Source organism: Dama dama, chromosome 19 (genome assembly GCF_033118175.1).
Source record: "Dama dama isolate Ldn47 chromosome 19, ASM3311817v1, whole genome shotgun sequence".
In the NCBI taxonomy this organism is placed as follows: Eukaryota; Metazoa; Chordata; class Mammalia; order Artiodactyla; family Cervidae; genus Dama; species Dama dama.
This window is the reverse complement of record NC_083699.1, coordinates 24010340-24031010: the sequence shown is the minus strand read 5'-3', so window position 1 is coordinate 24031010 and position 20671 is coordinate 24010340. Positions and strand designations below refer to the sequence as shown.

At 38.2% G+C, this 20671-nt stretch overlaps 1 protein-coding gene and 1 non-coding gene across 14 annotated transcripts in view; one reads left to right on the top strand and one right to left on the bottom strand.

Moving 5' to 3' along the window:
• Nucleotides 1-20671, top strand: part of TNIK (TRAF2 and NCK interacting kinase) — a 395669-nt gene that overhangs the window by 251561 nt on the left and 123437 nt on the right. For all 13 annotated transcript variants that reach the window (XR_009697107.1, XM_061168322.1, XM_061168319.1 and 10 more), the window contains 3 exons: nucleotides 11193-11303; nucleotides 13518-13608; nucleotides 16141-16271. Coding sequence is in view for 12 of the 13 variants with exons in the window: in XM_061168322.1 (XP_061024305.1) it covers nucleotides 11193-11303; nucleotides 13518-13608; nucleotides 16141-16271 (333 nt within the window). In the remaining variant the exon portion in view is untranslated. The remainder of the gene's footprint in view (nucleotides 1-11192; nucleotides 11304-13517; nucleotides 13609-16140; nucleotides 16272-20671) is intronic.
• Nucleotides 10654-10760, bottom strand: LOC133074357 (U6 spliceosomal RNA). The gene has a single exon (XR_009697191.1). It is a non-coding gene; the product is annotated as a U6 spliceosomal RNA (small nuclear RNA).

The window sequence follows — 20671 nt, the reverse complement described above, 5'->3', positions numbered from 1 at the left end:
ACTTAGAAAATTAAAGGCAGAACAGAAACATAATAGTTGGGAAATTAGTACCAGATCACAATATTGATGCAAAGTTGGTTATAGAATATAATAGTGTGTACTGGGTCCAAGGCCTCTGACTCATTAAACCACAGGCATTCTGTGCTAACAACAATGGCAAGTAATATTTATCACCTGGTTAACTTTGGCAGAGTACTGTATTTATTTGCATTGTCATATTATTTCACTATATCTTCATAACTACTCTACAAATTAAATATTCTCATTATCCCCACTTTATTACAGATGAGGAAATTAGGCTCAGAGAACTTAAGAAGTTTGCTTGAGGATTCACAGCTACTGGGTGATGAAGCCAGTGTGTTAGCTAACCTCAAGCTGCCTGATGCTAGAATCAAACCCCGGAACCCTACATTCTTCTCCTTTTATTTGTGAAAAATAGTTTCAGAAGTTGCAAAAAATAGGTCAAAGGTTGGTGTTCCAAGTAGGACTGAAGCTTTGTGTTTAAACGTGTATTTTGGCGGGGGCCTGCACCCCACAGCATGCAGGATCTTAGCCCCCTGCTGTGGGAGTATGGAGTCTTAACCACTGGGCCACCAGGGAAGTCCCTAAACAAATTTATTTTTGAGTTCACTATTCATTTTCATTCTTGAAAATTTCCCATGAAATTCCCCATGAAAATTTTCAGTTTCCCCAGCTTTCTGAGAGGATAGCGAGACCTGTTAGCTGCTGCTACGAATATGGTATTTCTTAAGTCTTAGAAATACACTTTGAACCTTTTGGGAGTGTTTTAGCAAATAATTGCAAAGGTCACAGAGAGTTGACTCTTTGGGTTAATGGCATTCTTTTAGGATTACATTTCTTTAAAAATATTACCATGGATTAAATAGAGATAGAGCCTGTAGCAACCAAGAGTAGCACTCTGACATTTGTTCCCAGTTTTCAGACCAGAGGAAGTATTCCCCAGGGTATTTCCTGTGCTGTGGCTGGAGGCCAGAGGTTTGCACATATGCCACCAGCCAATATATGCGCTGTTTTAGGTGTCTGATTGAATTATAATCTGTGTGAATTCTATCAGTCTTGTCGCAGAGATAAACTCTTGTTTAGTCCCAGCTCTTTGTGGACATACAACTACTTCTGATAATGGCCAAGTAATTCTCCCTTATCAACTGCTCGGGGCCTGATCCGGAAATCAAAAAAGGGAGCTCTTTCAATAAAGATTCCAATCTCTCCGAAACAAGGCGCCCTGACGCACAACATGGGCATCTCATTCTACTCCTCAGCAGAGACAGGCGCTCCACTTTGCTGCATGCCATTCAGACGCTGGGAGTGACAAGACCTGTCTATTACACGGGCAAATTTCCTCAAGTTAGAAAGCAAAATCACACATATTTTGCCATCTCTTCTGATACCACCACAACAATCACAGGGCTAGGCTATCTTATAAAAGGAAATAAATTTCTGATTAGTTTCCAAAACGTAGGTTGGTCAGGTAAGATGGTGGCTCAAGTGGTCAAGAATCCTCCTGCCAGTGCAGGAGACACAGGTTCAGTCCCTGGGTTGAGAAGATCCCCTGGAGAAGGAAGTGGCAACTCACTCCAGTATTGTTACCTGGAGAATTCCATGGACAGATGAGCCTGGCAGGTACCGTCCACGGCATCGCAGAGTCAGATACGACTGAGTGACTGAGGACGCATGCAGTTTTATTACTAAAGAATTCCCTTCCTTCATATGGACAACCTAAGTTACTTGTATGGAGAAGTAACTGAGTCTTATTATTCATGAGTAGAAAATTTTAAGACTGAATAAATAGCAGGAAGAGTGATTGTACACTGTTTCCCAGTCTTGGAGCTGCCCCACTGCATGAGCTATAGACACAGAATATAAGTTACTTAAATGCAAACACAGAGCTAAAGTTACACCTGATTTAATACTGTGCTACTGAGCTTGAGTTCAGCTTTAATGGAGTCATTTTTATGAATTAATGGGTGATTAAGTGACAAGAGTGTGAAAATGATTTCTTTTTTTATTCTAATGAATTTCATTTGAACTGTGCTTCAATTGCTATTTACCTTAGCAAAAGGTAGACTTGATGTATGCCCAGAGTTACTCTCTCTGCTCAGCAACCATCCTCTGCTACTTCTTTTTGGGCTTCCCAGGTGGCACTAGTGGTAAAGAACCCACCTGCCAATGCAGGAGACGTAAGAGACTAGGGTTCCATCCCTGGGTCAGGAAGATCCCTTGGAGGAGGGCATAGCAATCTGGAGAATCTCATGGACAGAGGAGCCTGGCAGGTTATGGTCCATAGGGCCCCAAAGAGTTGGACACACACGACTGAATCAACTTAGCAGAAAGTTACTCTGTTAATGCTCTACACAGCCCTCTGGTTCCTATTCTAGATTAATTTTGAGTCAAAGGCAATATTCCTATTTGCATTAACACTTCTCAGAATTCTCAACTACCAATTTTCTTAGTCGTTAGTCCTAAGTCTTCTAAAGCTGGTGTGGTTTTCTTCTTTTTCTGTTGTTAACTTTTCTGAAAACTTGTTCCCCTCTCACTACCCGTAAATTCTTTCTAAGAGGCAGACTTGTAAATTTCACATAGCCTTTGAGGTTAGTCTCTGTTTTGATCCACAGCTCAAATGGACATGTTATGATTTACCCCTAATAGGAAATACCCTTCAGAAGATCTTGTGTGCTCTCTGAGAAATTTGAGTACCAGGTACCAAATCCAGGAGGCAGCTAACTTCTCTGTCCTTGAATGCTACCATGCTAACTCTGAGATGGCTCTGTCCTTAGACATGGGCGACCACAGACCATTTCTAGCTGTCAGTTGGGCAGGTTTCTTGTCGCTAAAAATACCAGCAGAATTAGTACATTCAAACTCTGATTGTTATTCTCAAAATGCATATCCAGAAACTTTATTGACAAAATCTGAGATTTCACATCATTGGGGCTCATCTTTTAATCTTTGGAACACTTAGAATTTGTAGTTATAAGCATTCTCTTTTCAAGTCTAAAAATATAATTCAGAAGCCAAAGGAGTTTTTGTTTCCCCAAATACATGCTGGTTTAAAAATAGATGCAAAAACCTGTTTAGGTTTCTCAGTTGGTTTCCCAGTTTGAAATTGCCAACAGTTTTGCTGTTGCTTTACAGAAAAACAGTTTGCTTTACCTTTCCATCAGTTGATTGAAATGATAAATGTATACCCAGCAATTGTTGTACCTCTGTACACACTCTTTTGTGTGTGTGTGCGACTTAAACTACCTTTGGCAAATGAAGCTGCGTTCTGTAACAAAGTACTGAGTTTGGGTTTTGTTTACCCCTTCATAAATCATGCAGATGGGATCTGTGGCTATTCCCAGCTACACATGATAAAAATATCCTGTGCCTTGCTGGTGTTTCTGGACCTTCAAGGTCAATAGGCTGATCCTTTGCAGACTTGTGAATTCTTAGAAGTTTTTCTTTCCTCTCCGTTTCTTAGATTGTCTGTGCAATCGCTTGGTGCAGTTGTTGTTGTTTAGTCACTAAGTCGTGTCCGACTCTTTTGTGACCCCATGGACTGTAGCCTGCCAGGCTCCTCTGTCCATGGGATTTCCCAGGCAGGAACACTGAAATGGGTTGCCATTTGTTTCTCCAGGGGAATCTTCCCGGTTCAGGGATCGAACCCAGGTCTCTTGCATCTCCTGCATTGGTAGGTGGATTCTTTACCACTGAGCCACCAGGGAAGCCCCTGATGCAGACTTCCTTCATTTTAGGTCGCCCTTCACCCCCCTGCTCCTTCCTCTTCCTGTCCTATCTCTCATCCCCCCTTTTACTATAAAAGGGAAGGAATCTATTAGTGGTCATTCTTCTTGTGACTGACTGACTAGTGACATTTGGGTTAATATGTTGCTGTTAAGACATTCTGGGCTAGTCCTGCAATTTTAAAATACCTTAAAACTTTGTTTTTTGTTACAGGAACATAAAACCAATTGACTAGCAAGTGAGTTAATACCTTTGGGACCCCACAAATCATCCTAAGCCTCTTAGGCTGGCTCTGAGAATACACCTTTTAGAATTCTTTCAGAGGTGACTAGGATTGGAAAGGGCAAGTTAGAAGTGACCACATCTGCTGATTCCAAACCCGTGCCCCTCCTGGTTAGGGGCTGACCTCAGGGAGGGCTGAGATAGTGCTTCGGAAACTCCGTCTGGGATCAGCTGAGGCCAGAGATCCTTGTCTTCTGTACTGTCCTGAAGGAGGAGGAATGAACAGGAGGGCATTAAAAGAAAACAATCTCCTTTCCTCACAAGCTCTGAGAGAAAACCTCCTGCTCATCAGACCAAAAAATAATAATAATAATGAAGTGATAAACAACCATGCAAATTGTGAAATATGCTGGAACTCTTTGTTTTAAAACTTTTATCATTTTGATTTAGATGGAAATAGCGTCCCACGTTCAACAACCCAAGCAACCTTTTCCCTAATAACTGGGTTGCCCTACACACACCGTTCTGCTTTTTAAATATCTTCTCCTTGACACGGTTCCAGGTAGGGCCCCGGCCCAGCCCCCATTGTGCCTGAGCGCAGTTCTGTGTTCACCTTCAGCTTAACCTTCCTCCTTTCTTCCCAAGTGACATGCGTGTGTATTTTCATTTTCTGACCCAGTTATGTAGGGGATAGTGAGTGAGAATTTCAAATGTAAGATTCTTTTTAAACCTCTCCCACCGTCTTCCAACCTGCCAAATAAAAAGCTCCAGTGTCCTGGGATGCACCTACGTGTCCTCTTGCTGTGTGATACAAGCTTGAAGAAAAAGAGCTGTATCCTTGGTCCTCTCTCATTAATAGAAGTTTTAGAAACACACGTGGCCCATTCCCTTTATAGGTGACCTTTTAGCCATTTCCTAACCATCCAAGTGAAGTCGATCTTGGGAAGCTATTAATGCTGTCTTCCCAGGTGGAATTTTTTTTTTTAATAAATGCAAACAGACCAAAGAATGGATAAATAATAGAATTTGAGAATTCTGGCTACCAGAAGCTTTATATTCTGTAAGACAGTGTTCCCATCAACTATGTAAGGCTGATGCTTTTGTTTTAATAGTGGTGGATGCGGAGTACTGAGCCCAGTGGAGTTAGGGAACATGCCCAAGGTCATATAGCTAGTACTTGAGAAAGTATGATGCTTTCAACCCTGCTCTAGTTACTTAATGAGTATATATACCATAAATAAGGCTGGGGACCAAAACTAAGCTTCATTTCCAAGTAAATAAAGAAAAGGGAATTGAGGGGAAACAGAATGAATGAAACAGTAAGTGCAAACCATTCAGGCCAGTGCCTGGCACATGGTAGATTCTCAGTAAATGTTAGCAAGTATTGTTGCCCCAGTGTCAATTCTTTGAGGACTTTCTTTCAGGGAAAATATTAATGATGCATTATTTCTTGCTTTGCAAGATGTGAAGTTATTGACTTATCGCTGCTGGGCTTGGCATGTCGAGCCCTGTTGCTGTTTATTAATGTGATGAGGTTACTTGTGGTGAGGGAGGGTCCCCACTGCGCAGTGGCAGTAATTATCAGTGTTGCTGTGAGGCTGCAGGAACTGACTGCTAGCAAATGCTGGTTTCTTTTTTTCTTCCTTTTTTTTAAAAAAAAAGAAAAAATCCCATTACATAATTTAACAATCATTTTGTTCCATAGTGAGTTGAAAAGAACTTAGCAGCCTTCAGCTGGAGCTGAATGGAGAAGCAAATTATAGAAATCACTGACATTAGTGCCTGGCTAGAGCAGGATTGTTTCCCACTGAATATTTGAAAGTATTCTGTCCAATCTAATTTTGAAAGACTAGAGTCAGTGGGCTTCCACTGCTTTCCTTGGGAACTGTAATTACGTGGCCTAATAGAGCTCGACGCTGGGGCATTTTCTCCAGCGGGTGCAGGAGCAGTGGATGCACTTGTAGGAGGTATGGTCACTTGCTTTTCAAAATGGGATTTGGAAAAGGAACACAAACATGTTTTGCTCACTTGAGAAAATGTTCTTCTGTCTCTACCCAAGGAGAGAAATTTCTTTGGTCCATCCTGCTGCTGTTGAAACACAATTTACATAAATAGAATTTTCTTTAACTTTGTATTTACAGAGAATCCCCCAAATACACAAAAGTGGACAAAACAGTATAATGTGCCCCAAACTAGCCCCAACAATCATCAACCAATTATCAATCCTGCCCCATCTATACTCCCATCTACTTCCTCCCTTCTGTTATTTTGAAACAAATTTCATCATCTTTTTTTAAAAAAGAAGAAGTCTGGTAAAATACATATAGCGTGAAATTTGCCATTTTAATAATTTTAAAGTGTATAACAGTGGGATTAAGTATACAATGTTGTGCAGCCATCACCCCTGTCTAGTTCCAAAACTTTCTTATCACCCCAGAAAGAAACTCTCTATCCCTTAGGCTGCAGCTCCCATTCTTTCCTCTCTCTGAAAAAACCACTAATCTGCTTTCATTCTCTGCGGATTTGCCAATTCTGGATATCTCATGTAAGTGGATTCATACAACGTATAGCTTTCTTCTTCTGGCTTCTTTCAGTTATTAATATCATGATGTTTTCAAGATTCATCCACATTGTATCATGCATCAGTACTTCATTCCTTTTCATATCTGAATAATACTCTATTGTATGGATATACTACATTTTATTTATTCATCTGTGATGTTTTTGTTTAAACACGTGTTTTCAATTTTGAGGGGTAGGTATATACCTAGAAGTGAAATTGCTAGGTCATATGCTATTTCTTTAGTACTTCTAACTTCTAACTTACTGAGGAACCATCTAACTGTTTGCCACAGTTTACATTCTAGTACTTCTATATATATATATATATAGTATAGTACTTCTAACTTACTGAGGAACCATCTAACTGTTTGCCACAGTTTACATTCTCTCCAACCATGTAGGAGAGTTCTAATTTCTTCACATTCTCCCCCAACACATTATTTTCTGTTATACTTTTTTTTCTGTTTAAATTATAGTCATCCTAAAGGGTGTGAAGTAGTATCTCATTGTGGTTTTGACTTGCATTTTCCTAAAGATTGTTGACATTGAGCATCTTTTCATATGATTGTTAGTCATTTGTATATCTTCTTTGGAGAAATGCCTGTTCAGGTGTTTAACCGCTTTTTCAATTGTGTTGTTTATATTTTTCTTGTTGAGTTGTAAGTGTTCTTTATATATTCTGGATACTAGACCCTTATTAGATATGTGATTTGCACATGTTTTGTCCATTCTATGAGTTGTCATTTCACCCTCTTGATAGTTTGATGCACAAAATTTTTAATGTCGATGAAATCCAATTTCTCTGCTTTTATTTATTTTTTTTGTTGCTGTTGTTTGTGCTTTTAGTGTCAAAGTTAAGAAACCATTGCCTAGTCCATGGTGGTGAAAATTTACCCCATGTTCTCTCCTGAGAGTTTTACAGTTCTAGTTCTTATATTTACATTGTTGATTCATTCCAAGATAATTTTTATATGTGATATGAGGTAAGGATTCAACATTATTCTTTTACATGTGGATATCCAGTTGACCCAGCCTCATTTGTAGAAGAGACTATCATCATATCATTTTATCCTTAGTATTGATACTTCAGTATGCTTCTCTAAAATATAATTATTTTTTCACATAACCACAATATATCATCATCCTTAAAAAACGTCAACCACATTTCCTTGATGTCAGCAAATGCCTAGACTCTAGATTGTTCTAAAAATTTTCAACAGCTTTTTAAAAAAAAATTAGTGTCCAGATAAGTTGCATTCATTGCAATTTGTTGGTAGACCTTTTTAAATGTTATTAAACCTACAGATTTCCCTTCCATCTCTTCTTCTTTCATTATATATATTTGTTGAAGCAAATGAGCCGTTTACCCTTTGGAGTTTTTTATCCTAGGTTTTGTTGATTGTATCCCCATCATGTAACATGTTTGTTCCTCAGTCCTCTTAATTTCCTGTAAATTGGTAACTGGAACTAGATGCTTGATCAGATTTAGTTTGGCCTTTTATTGTTTTGCTTTGTTTTAGGCACGATTACTCCTTAGGTGATGTTGTGTTACTCTAATCAAAAGATAAATCTTAGCTGGTTATTTTCTTTTTATGTTAGCAGCCATTGGTGCTTAAATCCACTAATTTATCAGAGGTTGTAAAATAGTGATATTCTAATTCCATTATGTCCTTTTCATTTATCAGATGAAATACTGTTTTTGTGAAGAGAAGTTTTAGCTCTTTTATTATGTAATCATGGTGGTAAAACTTGTAAAAGAAAGGCAGTGTAAATTCTTGATTTTTTTCCCTTTATTTACCAGTTTCAATATAAAAAATTAGTTTTTCAGTTTCTTCAAACAGTGCCAATTACATTCTTTTTGAGGGCATGTTTTTATTAATGCATTTACTTAAGCATATTCAGTGTGTTTCAAGACTTTGCAGTTATTATTCTTTTTTAAAATTTATTTATTTTAGTTGGAGGCTAATTACTTTACAATATTGAGTTACACTGACATGAATCAGCCATGGGTGTACATGTGTTCCCCATCCTGAACTGCCCTCCCACCTCCCTCCCCACATCCCTCAGGGTCTCCCCAGTGCACCAGCCCTGAACACCCTGTCTCATGCATCCAACCTGGACTGGCGATCTGTTTCACATATGATAACATACATGTTTCAAAGCTATTCTCTCAACCATCCCACCCTCGCCTTCTCCCACAGAGTCCAAAAGTCTGTTCTTTACATCTGAGTCTCTTTCGCTGTCTCACATATAGGGTCATTGTTACCATCTTTCTAAATTCCATTTATAGGCGTTAGTATACTGCACTGGTGTTTTTTCTTTCTGACTTACTTCACTCTGTATAATAGGTTTCATTTTCAGCCACCTCATTAGAACTGATTCAAATGCATTCTTTTTAACGGCTGAGTAATATTCCATGGTGTATATGTACCATAGCTTCCTTATCCATTCGTCTGCTGATGGGCATCTAGGTTGCTTCCATGTCCTGGCTATTATAAACAGTGCTGCGATGAACATTGGGGTACACGTGTCTCTTTCGGATCTGGTTTCCTCAGTGTGTATGCCCAGGAGTGGGATTGCTGGGTCATATGGCAGTTCTGTTTCCAGTTTTTTAAGGAATCTCTACACTGTTCTCCAGAGCGGCTGTACTAGTTTGCATTCCCACCAACAGTGTAAGAGGGTTCCCTTTTCTCCACACCCTCTCCAGCATTTATTGCTTGTAGACTTTTGGATAGCAGCCATTCTGACTGGCGTGAAATGGTACCTCATTGTGGTTTTGATTTGCATTTCTCTGATAATGAGTGATGTTGAGCATCTTTTCATGTGTTTGTTAGCCATCTGTATGTCTTCTTTGGAGAAATGTCTGTTTAGTTCTTTGTCCCATTTTTTGATTGGGTTGTTTATTTTTCTGGAATTGAGCTGTATGAGCTGCGTGTATATTTTTGAGATTAATTCTTTGTCAGTTGCTTCTGATTCTCAGATTATCCCATTTTGGCCAATGAGACCTCTTAAAGTTGACTCTTTGATCCTTTCTAGCATGATCTTACAGTCTTTGATAGCTTCCTGGCTCTCATATATGATAATTTTACAGCTTTTTTGGGGGGCTGAAGCATGCTCTTTTGTGGCACTTTTCAAATTTCTTTACAAGAGCCCCTGATCGATCTGTGTACTTTCACCAGCTCTCTGGAGAAGAGTGGAGAGTTTTGTTACACTTTATAAAATCATAAGAAGACAAATCAGATTGACATTGGAAACTCATTCAGAAAACTAATTTTATGAGTTTTTAAAATAATTTTTTGCGTTTCACCTGGGCATTTAGAAAAAAAAGAGAACATTATTTCTGCCCAAAGATTTTTGCAGTCTGGTGGGTTATCTTTTAGGACCTGGTGACATGGTGCTGATTTTAGGAATGCACATTTGGACAAAGCCAAAACCATCAATGTGATTTCATTATGTCTCTATTTTAGTTCTGTTTCTAGCATCAAGTCAGAGACTGATTGCTAGTCATCCTAAACTATTTTCTTATAATTATGTTTAAAAGTGCCTAATACGGTGACTTTTGCTGAAGACTTTTGAAGAAGAGGGAGAATGTATGGAAATGGATGTGTTTTTCTAAACCTAGAAAATGAATGTAAAAGCAAATGGATTGCTTTTTTTCTTCTAGTCTCTACTTCTCCATTAAGTAAGGGAGATGTTTATTTTCTGCCTATTTTATAAAGTTGCTGAGTACTGTAATGAGTTTATATTTATAGAGAACTTGGAGCTTTCTGGATGAAAGGTGGTAAATTAGGGCTTATTGTTTAGTGAATTTATCTGATATGTCCAGCCTCCTGGGAACATTTGCTGAAGTTAATTAAAAGCAGATCGTCCTCACTCTGACAGCTTACAGTGCCACGTACAAACCAATAGCATAAACAATGTGCACTTCTATTGTTCTGGCTTGGGATTGCCTAGACAACCACAGCTCTTTCAGAGAGGGGAATGAGCCTACTTTTGTAGGAAAGATGAGCTGGACCACTAAATAAAACCACAAGGATAGTCTCAATTCCATCTGAACCACCTAGCTGCCCTCATTTATTTTATTTTATTTTTTTTTTATTTTTATTTTTATTTTTTTTACTTTTTAAAAATATGGAATGCTTCACGAATTAGCGTGTCATCCGTGCGCAGGGGCCATGCTAATCTTCTCTGTATCGTTCCAATTTTAGTATATGTGCTGCCGAAGCGAGCACTCATTTAAAACACAGAATATGGAGATTCTCCTCAATTTCCACCTTGGAAAATTAAAAATAATCTTTCCAGGACTTCCCTGGTGATCCAGTGGTTAAGACGTTACCTTCCAGTGCAGGGGATGGGGGTTCGATCCCTGGTCAGGGAGCTAAGATCCCACATGTCTCAAGGTCAAACAAATAAAGCATTAAAAAAAGAAGCAATATTTGTAACAAAATTCAGTAAAAACTCTAAAAATGGTCCACATTAAAAAAAAATCTATCATTTGGGGAAAAAATAAAGATAAAAATTTGTTTTATATGTCATTTTATGATCACTTTTTCTTTACAGGAATGGCATTCCAAAGCAACCAACTAGATACCTTAATGCTTTCTTAACACAGTAGAAGTCTTGAAGTGTAATTATAATAATGGCCTATTTGCTTCCTTTGCCAGTTGGTGATGGAGTTTTGTGGTGCGGGCTCTGTCACTGACCTGATCAAGAACACAAAAGGTAACACGTTGAAGGAGGAGTGGATTGCATACATCTGCAGGGAGATCTTACGAGTAAGTGACAACATGGGACACCTTGGGAGGTGTTGACCTTTACACTGACCTTCCGCTAACTCACTCCGTAATTCGTATTGGAAACCTCCTTAGAGCTTTACTCTAACAGTGACGGTGGCGGTGGTATGTGTTGTGGTCTGCTGTGACGAAGGGAGAGCCGTTCTGAATAGGCTTCACAGGTGGCTCAGTGGTAAAGAATCTGCCTGACAATGCAGGAGACACAGGTTCGATCCCTGGGTCAGGAATATCGCCTGGAGGAGACAATGCCAACCCACTTCAGTATTCTTGCTGGGAGAATCCCATGGACAGAGGAGCCTGGCAGGCTACAGTCCATAGGGTTGCAAAGAGTCAGATACAACTGAGCACATACACAACAAAAAAACTGAATGGGCATGTGCACTCTCATTTGAAGGGTTAGTTGGGTGATTTCCCTTAACCTGGGATTCATTTCCTATGGAGTTTCCAATTGGAAATCTGATTTTAGATTGCAGAGATAGTTTTCCACTTAGGAGATGGATTGTTTAAGGATATTTTGGTCGCTTGTTTGAGTTTTCAGCTTGTGAAAGTTTATAACTAAATTAAGGCTTGTATGACGTTAGCCATTTTAGTACATAAAACCTAGTTTAACTGCTTTTACCTTAAAAAGTTTCCTTGAGACAATCTCTAAAATCAGTCAAAACAGTTGGGCAAGAATGTGCCCATCTGCCCAATTTTGCCCATGAATTCCAGAGTCAGGCAGTCTGGACAGCAGTGTCATATTTGCTGAGTTCACTTCAGGAAGAAGATAACTGGTCATATTTTAGTTTGTTTGGGTCAGTTTAATTATCTCTTGCTATTACTAAGGAGGCTTCTATATGTCCACTGAACATTCCTATACTAGATCTGCTTGACGTTTATTTATTTGTTCTGCCTTCTTAATATAAGGGAACAAAACATAAAACTATTTCATAAATTAGAATGCTTGATATTGTAATGATGTTATTTCTCCCCAGTGTGATCCTTGGTATCATAAACTGCCTATTCAAATCCTTCTAGATACACTTGTGGATGTACAAGCTGATATTTAAAACATTATATGGAAATAACAAAAGGCCAAGAATAATCAAGGCAATTTTGAGGGACAAAGGTGAAAAATTTATGCTACCAGTTTTCAGGACTTCTTATAAAGTTGCTAAGTAGTTAAGACAGGGTGGTATTGTCATAAGAATAGACAAATGGCCAAGGAAATATGACGGAGAGTCCATGAACAGACCCACTTCTTCTGGTCACCTGATTTACAACCAGAGCAGTGCTAAGTGCATGGGGAAAGTACAGAAAATTATAAATAAAAAATGACAACACTTGGGTATCCTTTACCTTGAATTAGCAAGCATTGATATAATATGACTTGCTTCAGTTTGCCAATTTTAGATTCTTTTAAGTTACAGTGTATCTGAGAAACCACCTTAGAACAAGTCTGTTTTTAGAACTCATACCACATAAAAGCCAAAGTCAGGATAATTCATGGAAAAATGGAACACAATGAGGTTGAGGTGTCACTGAATAATTATTTCACATAACGAGCACAAAGTCACAAATATCATAAAGCACTAAAAATGACAGTGGTGAACATTAACAAAGGAAGTAAAAATTGCTGTTTTCCTTTTTTTCAATGTGAGACATTGGTTAAAGCTAATGGGAAATTTCTTGGCTGGTCTGAGTAATACTGTGCTTAATTAAAATTACATAATAGAAGATAACTTTTAAACTTTTAAATCCAAAAATTGCCTCCAAAAGTGGGGACTTCCGTTAAATCAGTTTTCTGTACAGATGCTAAATGTTCCATGTACCAGCTGGCGAATACAGGTGATCTTGACTTTGTTCAGAGTGCTCTTAGCTGAAACATGTGCGTGTTGGAACCAGCCATATCATGGCTTGTGTGGTTCCTTGTTACCCAAGATCAAAGTTGATATGCAAATGTTTCATTTAGCACAGTACCGTGCATTGTAAGGGCTGCCTGTATATTTCCTTATACTGATCAGTTGCTTGCAGTTTAGAATAAATGAACATTGTGCTATATTTGAATTATGACCACATGAAAGATATGAATACAATAATGAAAGAATCTCTGGGTAAGTTTAAATTTTTTGGATTATTAACATCCAAAATATTTTTTTTTTTTTTGTATCTGGATTTATATTCCTATTAACCCTTCCCAACTCTCCATCACGCCAGGGGCTGAGTCACCTGCACCAGCATAAAGTGATTCATCGAGATATTAAAGGGCAAAATGTCTTGCTGACTGAAAATGCAGAAGTTAAACTAGGTAAGAACAGAATCCAGTGAGCCTAGGAATTACAGGAGTTGGTAGGATTGTTTCAGCTGTTTTTCTTTTTAAAATAATGAATGTAAATGTATCACTGTGTATTTGGAGGGCATTGTACCTAGAATGGAAAGAAACATGTTTCTTCTCCTATTTAAAAAACATTTTTTAAAAGCACTTTTAGGAGTGAACTGGTATACAATATTATAAGCAGAACCATGTACTTAATCAATGTATAGAAATAATTGAGCTTATTTTTTAAGCAAAGAGCCTTTAGATTAGATGTGGCTGACCTTGAAATGGTTTCCTATTTCTTATAGTTTATGTTGTTGCTGCTATAACAGAACAATGATGACTTATTTTTCAATTGAAAGTATCCACACACATTTAGAATAATGAATTTCCTGCTATATTCCCCTGTATTTTAAGTGCTATTTACATCGATTTCATTATTACCTAGGGCACCTATACAAAATGGATGCCTGATATTCTACTTTACACACATATTGATTATCCCACTTCCATCTGCCAGAGTTGTCAGTGAGGGAATCCTTTTCTCTGGTCCTTTCCATTAGAGCCCTTCCCACAAAAAATCTGGGATCTTCCAGATAAGGTAGAGAATACCCACATGCATTTGACTGCTTGATGTATATAAGTAAGAGCATACATTGACAGATATCCTGTAAGATATGCAATTTGTCTTCTAGAAATGAATCACTGTCCATATGAATGTTTCTTTTCAAAGAGATTTAAATATCTCCTATGTTTATATCCCAAACATTCGCTCTTGCCTTTTTGTTAAAATATATAATTTCCTTTTTTTTTTTTCTTAGTTAGAATTTGGGGCCAAGCTTTCATCTCATGAATATTCCCTTTTAAAACAAAAGCATACATTAGGTAGGGAAAACAGTTATATATGTACTGACTACATAAGCTATCCTCAGAATGTTCACTCATCATTATTAACAGTTACTTGTGAGAGACTATTATGTTCCAGATCATGTACAAAATGTTTGAAGATAGATGATTTCACTTAAACATTATAGCAGCTCCATGTGACTTTCAGCATCCTCATTTTATGGATTAAGAAAATGAAGCTCCAGGAGATTTATCTACTAGGTCACATACAAATAGGTGTCAGAAATGAGATGCAAATTTAGGCAGTCTGACTTCGGAAACTTAGCTGATTACCACTTTTTTTCTTTGCATCCTCTAAATACTCTCCTTTATGGTCCAAGCTTGCCTTTTATTTAACACCTATTTTTTGTCTTCCATGGAGTCCTGATATAACCAGATATAACTCCTTGTGCTTTTCTCATTGGTGCACTTTATCCATTTATGTTAATATATGCAGTTTAAACATATACATTCACTAGAGATTATCATGGCTTCCCTGGTGGCTCAGATGGTAAAGAATCTGCCTGCAATGCAGGAGACCTGGGTCGGGAAGATCCCCTGGAGAAGAGCATGGCTATCCATTCCAGTATTCTTGCCTGAAGAATTCCACAGACAGAGGAGCCTGGCAGGCTACAGTCCTTGGAGGCACAAAAAGTCAGACACAATAGAACAACTAGCACACACACACACACAGATTATCCTACTAAATTAAGTCAGACAGATATCACATGATATCACTTATGTGTGGAATCTGAAAAAAAAGATGCAAATAAACTTATTTACAAAACAAATAGACTCACAGATATAGAAAATAAACATGGTTATCAAAAGGAAAAGGTGGGGGAGGGATAAATTAGGAGGTTGGGATTAGTGTGTGCACACTGCTATATATAAAATAGATAATCAACAAGGACCTACTATATAACACAGGGAACTCTACTCAATACTCTGTAATAACCTATATGGGAAAAGAATCTGAAAAAGAATAGATCTATGTATCTGTATAACTGAATCACTTTGCTATACACCTGAAACTAACAGAACATTGTAAATCAACTATACTCCAATCTAAAATCATTGAATATATATATTTAATTTAGCTGCCGTCACAGTAGTAAAAACGAAGAAGCATCCTGAGTGCCCTCAAAAGATGAATGGGTAAACAAAATGTGGCACCTACAGACAATGGAATAATATTCAGTCTTAAAAAGGGAGGACATTCTAATGCATGCTGCAACATGCATTAACCTTTGAGGACATTACATTAAGTAAAATAGGCTAGTCTCTAAAAGACTAATACCACATGATTCCACTTATATGAGGTATCTGTCTATAATAGACAGATTCATAGAGACATAAAGTAGAATGGTGCTTTCAAGGCACCTGGGACAGGAGGGAGAAAGAGGAGTTAGTGTTTAATGGTTCAGCTGAGGAAGATGAAAAAGTTCTGGAGTCGGATGGTGGTTATGGTTGCACCCGAAACTGAATGTACTTAATACCACAACACTGTCCACTATGAAGTGGTTAAAATGGTAATTTTATGTTGTATATTTTACCACAATAAAAAAAATACTCATTCATTTTATCACCGTATAAGACCTTAGGCCACAGACTATTCATTTGTCTTCCCTTAACTAGTGGACTTTGGAGTCAGTGCGCAGCTTGATCGAACAGTGGGCAGGAGGAATACCTTCATCGGAACACCCTACTGGATGGCTCCAGAAGTTATCGCCTGTGATGAAAACCCAGATGCCACGTATGATTTCAAGGTATGTCTTCTTACTTCTTCATTAAGTTTCCAGGCATGCCTAAACATCTCACCCTGAGACTTGTAGAGAATTTGCTCATGGCTTTGGGCTTGTGATTTGTGTAATCCAAAGGGAAAACTAAAAGACATTTCTTGAGTTTAAAATTATGACATTCAAGTGAGAATCTTTTTAACAAACTCACCCATCATATCTCATTGCCTATTTGTAAAAAAAAAGATATGCATATATATATATTTAAACCATTTTCTACATTCTTTTAACTGTCTCTTGCTTCTTACTAGAAAATAGATTTCTATTTTGGTTGTAGTTTAGATTTTTGGCAAAGCATATGTATTCTGAGAGCTTTTTATTTTAAAAGAAACCAAGACATGAGTTCATTTTCTTAGGTCATCTTTTTCTGGTTAAAAATAATTATATTTAGTCATTTCTACATAGTTCAAAGTTTAATTATTAGAGTTTCTTTTCAAAATGAGAGAGAATCAGATGGGATGTTGGTAGCTACTTTACAGTGTTTCTGTAGCCTATTGCCATGTTTGATAGAAATTTGATTTGTGGCTTGATATTTTGTATCATCAACTGGAAAATTGCTAGTAACTCAAAGCAGTGTTTAAGTGGAGAGGTGGAAGTTTTCTCCTTCTCCAAGAAGGCCTCCTCTTTTCCACAGGTGCATGGACTTTAACGATTACTTTGAAATACCCTCATCTTACAGATGTGGGAACTGCACAATGAATACCCAGTTAGTGGTCTTCTCACAGACTTGGTCCCCATATCTCCAGGCTCTCTGTTCAGAGTTTTTCCTAAATATTACCATGTTTCTCTATGATGCACTCCTACATAAATATATATAGGAGTATAAATATCCAATATATAAAATATAAATGTCCAATTTACCAACAAAACAGCCTCTGAAGAGTATATTTGAAGAATTCCTCTATTAAAGAACATTTTTAGTTCTCCACATATGGTGTTATTATTGAAATCAGGTCACAAAGATGCAAACATTGCAATGTCTTTGGGACCCAGTGTCTCAGGGCACTGACAAAATTATTTGCCTCTTTGGAGAAATGCAAGTTTGAAGGTCTAAAAACAAAATAATCTTCTGTAAATTTCCTTCTTCTTTCACAGTTAGTCACTATAATAACCTGACAACAATCTGTCTGAACACAGCTGCCAAGTTAAAAATTAATCTCTTGCCAAAATAAATGTCATTTATTTAAACTGTTAATGATAAGCACATTTAAATAATTTAATTTGCAAATCCCTTCAGAGGAACCACTACAAAATATATGTCCCAGCCCAGATATATGTACCATGATTGACTATAAGCAATTCTTCAACCTATAGTTATACTTAACAAGTGCTAACTGGTCTATATCTTGGCCACAGATATTTTAAATTGCTTTATAACCTACCATAGAGAATCAGAGTGTTTCAAACATTTAACCTCATTTTAGCCTGTAAGTATTTCGTCTGTCTATAATATATATGGGACTTTTGTTCTATGGCATAAAATAGATCCCTGTGACTTAGCTATTTTTTAGAAGAGGACTCCTGTGATCAAGCCAAAGCTTGGAATTAAACTGATATCTTGAATCTCTTTCTTCAGGCTGTGGTTTATAGTGAGATTAAGGAATATAGCTTGGGGTCGATGAAAAATTTTTGAGCCTAATGCATAATCCTAGTGTGAACAAAGCCTGATGTATAACCGTAGGTGTGGACAAAGCCTGATGCATAACCCTAGGTGTGGACACAACCTGATGTATGAATAACCACAGGGAGCATCGTGCTGCACTGGGAGGTTTCAGAGGTGCTGGAAGGTCCTGAGACATTAGGAAATCAAAGATTAATTTCTCTGTCTTTTATTAAAAAATAAAGGATTGTGATGAGAGAACAAATTCAACCATATCAGCCATTTTAGACCTTCAGTGCAACTTACTTTGTTTGGATTGTCATAAACGTAGGTTGTATAAGAGGAGGAAGTCATGGCAAGAATATGAGCTTCGCTGGCCACTTGTCATGAGTGGAAGAAGGAGTGCAACAAAAGGATGGATTAGGAAGACCAAGCAGAAAGGAAGATTTGGGGGTTCTTTGAAGATTCGTTCCAACCACTTTGCAGTTTTACTGTGAATCAGAGAAGAAGCTATACTTTACATAATCTTGCTACTTCTTTCTCAGCATCAGATCTTATCCTTTTTTTCTGTTCACTATTCTTAGGAACGTGGCCTGTCACCAGGAGATAGCTCAACAATACATTGACTTTCAAAACCATTTATTCGTTCACTCAGTGTGTATTTATTGAATACTCACTATGCAAAAGGAGTTAGCCAAGCTCTACATGTATATGCAGTTTTTTACTAGAAATATTTGCGACCTTATCGAAGTTCAGTGGTTTGCTGCTGTGTTTGGCTGTCCATTTGACCCAGTGTGTATCCTAGCTTCAGAGACTGACCTTAGCACTTCAGTCTCTCACGTGCTGTGGATACGTTCAGCCTAGAGGCTGAAAGTTTAGAGTAAAAGATGAGTTGAAGGCCACTGGGCTTTGTTGGGTTTGCTTTCACAAAAGCCCTTTCTGTAAAATAAAGACAAAATGCAAAGGAATATAGTTTGGTTTTATTATTTATTTCTTTTTTTAAAGATTTTTTAAATTTACTTTTGGCTGTACTGTGTCTTCGTTGCTATGTGGTCTTTTCTCTAGTTGCAACAAGCAGGGGCTGGTCCCTAGTTGTGGTGCACAGGCTTCTCCTTGAGGTGGCTTCTCTTGTTGCGAAGCATGGATTCCAGGGCCCTCCACTTCAGTAGTTGCAGCTCCTGGGCTCTAGAGCACAGACTCAGTAGTTGAGGTGCACAGGCTTATCTGTTCTGCAACATGTGGGATCATCCCGGGGCAGGGATTGAACCTGTGTTTCCTGCATTGTCAGGCAGCTTCTTTACCATTGAGCCACCAGGGAAGCCCCTGAGTGTTATTTTATTTGCCTAATGTCTTTAGAAACTGCTATGTTTTTTTTTGTTTTTTTTTTAACTATAGCAATTCAATAAAATAGGAACTTCTATGTAAGAAAATAGGCTGAAGAGCCCATGGCTTTTATTGCAGTCTGGTTTTGTCTGATATCTACCGGGCACAGTAAGCCACCGACTGAAAATAACCCCTATCCTAAGGAGGAGCGCCAGAATCTCATTTGCCTGGTGTTTTCACTTTCCCCTAGAGCCCTTCCTTTCTTGTTTTCAGAAAATCTGTCAAAACACTTCAAGCAAAAGGCAAGGTTTCATTTTCCTGATAAGTATGTGGGGCAATAATGAAAGCTTTCTCATTTAATAATAAGCATTCAAAAGACTTGGAATTAATAAAACTGTTCAAAATTCCTAGACTGTTTAAATTGTTATTTTTTTTAACTTGAATTTCATTTCAGTTAGATGGGATTTGCCGAGTGTTTTGTAGTCCTATGTATTTGTTGCTTTAACTTCCTACTCACTAACGGAAGTTCTCTGTGGGCAAGAGCCCATTCAATAGTTGAATAAAGACGGGCACAGCTGTCCACAGGAGTGCTACCCAGCCATCTGAACGATGAGATAGTGTATATGTTGAAGTTGGGCAGATTCCAAGATGCAATGTGAGGCCCACAAAGCAGCTTACAGTACACATCGTAGAGTCTTGTTCGCCCCTACCCAATGGATGAATGGCATGTGGATGGAGAACTTAAACTTCTTTTTAACTTTTTATATTGAAGTATAACTGATTAACAGTGTTGTGATAGTTTCAGGTGGACGGCAAAGGGACTCAGCCATACATATACATGTATCCGTTCTCTCCCAAGACTCCCCTCCTATCCGGCACGCCACTTAACACAGAGCAGAGTTAAGTCCTGGGTGTTCGTTGGAGGGACTGATGCTGAAGCTGAAACTCCAATACTTTGGCCACCTCATGTGAGGAATTGACTCATTGGAAAAGACCCTGATGCTGGGAGGGATTGGGGGCAGGAGGAGAAGGGGACGACAGAGGATGACATGGCTGGATGGCATCACCGACTCAATGGGCATGAGTTTTGAGTAAACTCCGGGAGTTTGTGATGGACAGGGAGGCCTGGCGTGCTGCGATTCGTGGGGTCGCAAAGAGTCGGACACGACTGAGCGACTGAACTGAACTGAGAGTTCCCTGTGCTACACAGTAGGTCCTTGTTGGTTATTCATTATAAACAGAGCAGAATGTACATCTTAAACTTTTTATTTTATATATCTTTCTGTAACTGTTCTAGCTTTTTAAACCATAAACTGGTCATGCTTTTATAGTAACTTAGTCAAGTAAGAGAAGTATGGTGAAATGGTGTGTCCCCTCAACCCCACCGCCCATCCACTGGCCTGATCTTTGCTAATGTCGACTGTTATCCACCTAAACTCTGAGACTT